General features: G+C 50.0%; 1 protein-coding gene across 1 annotated transcript; it reads right to left on the bottom strand.

The window, feature by feature from the left end:
• Positions 1-64: 64 nt before the first annotated feature.
• Positions 65-445, bottom strand: TRV_05765 (uncharacterized protein; the record flags this gene model as incomplete). The annotated part of the gene is made up of 1 exon (XM_003020121.1): positions 65-445. One exon carries the CDS (start codon positions 443-445, stop codon positions 65-67), a length of 381 nt encoding a protein of 126 aa, XP_003020167.1.
• Between the last annotated feature and the right edge of the window lie 463 nt (positions 446-908).

Genomic DNA, 908 nt, shown 5'->3' on the forward strand with positions numbered 1-908 from the left:
TTTTTTTTTTTTTTTTTTTTTTTTTCAATTTCTTTCCTGTTCACCGCTGACACTGGCCACGCGCTCAGGCTGCTCTGTGTGTGCTTTTTCCCCTTTCTTTGCTTTTCCCTGCGTTGAAGAACCGTCGTTTCTCGGCCTTATCGTCCGAGAGAAAAAGTGAGCCTGAAGAGAATATGAGAGCAGAACGAGGAGCAAACGAAACGCTGCGGTCCAGCTCGTTATCCCCCATCATCATCATCATCATTGCAGCCGAAGTCATTTGGCCACCTCGTCCTCTCCAGCCTCTCGTCTTCTCCTTCTTGCTCCTCTTCACATGACGGCTTTTTCGTATGCTCAAACCTGAGAGCCACGTGAGAGAGTTGGATTTTTTTTTTCTTCCCCTTCCCTCGATGCGCTGGCGACTGTCAAAGGAATATCCCTGGTTTGTTTTAGAGATATTGTTCATTTAGACTGTCCAGTAACTCGTCGGTTACTCCGTAGTCAGCGAGTTAACGGGGCTGGTGATGGCGTCCGTTCTCCTTCCCGCCTTTCAATAATAATAGTTATGTATATATCATTCTCTGGTTAGGCGAGCCTTGCCCTCGTCTAGCTCGCAATGAACTGGCTTGCGGAAAAGAAGTCTCCGGTAAACAAGTCTAGTTGGCTTAGATTAAGGAAATCGGCTTCGTCTGTCCATCTGTTTCCCCTCGGGTTTCATCCTCGGGCCCGGCGCAGAAGGTCGTTCGGAGTTGTTGCCTCTCAGCAGATATCCTGAGCCGGCCAGCTTGCCAAAAATACATGTAAATCAGAATCAGATCGGCCGTGAAGCTGATGAAACCAGCTGGGGGCCGCGAGAGGCAGGAGAAGAAACACCTGGAGAGAGCTGCCCGCCATCGATCGAGTTGGCCGAGTATACCCCCCACGGCCCT

This window comes from Trichophyton verrucosum, assembly GCF_000151505.1.
Source record: "Trichophyton verrucosum HKI 0517 chromosome Unknown contig00469_4.r1.exp, whole genome shotgun sequence".
NCBI classification, from domain to species: domain Eukaryota; kingdom Fungi; phylum Ascomycota; class Eurotiomycetes; order Onygenales; family Arthrodermataceae; genus Trichophyton; species Trichophyton verrucosum.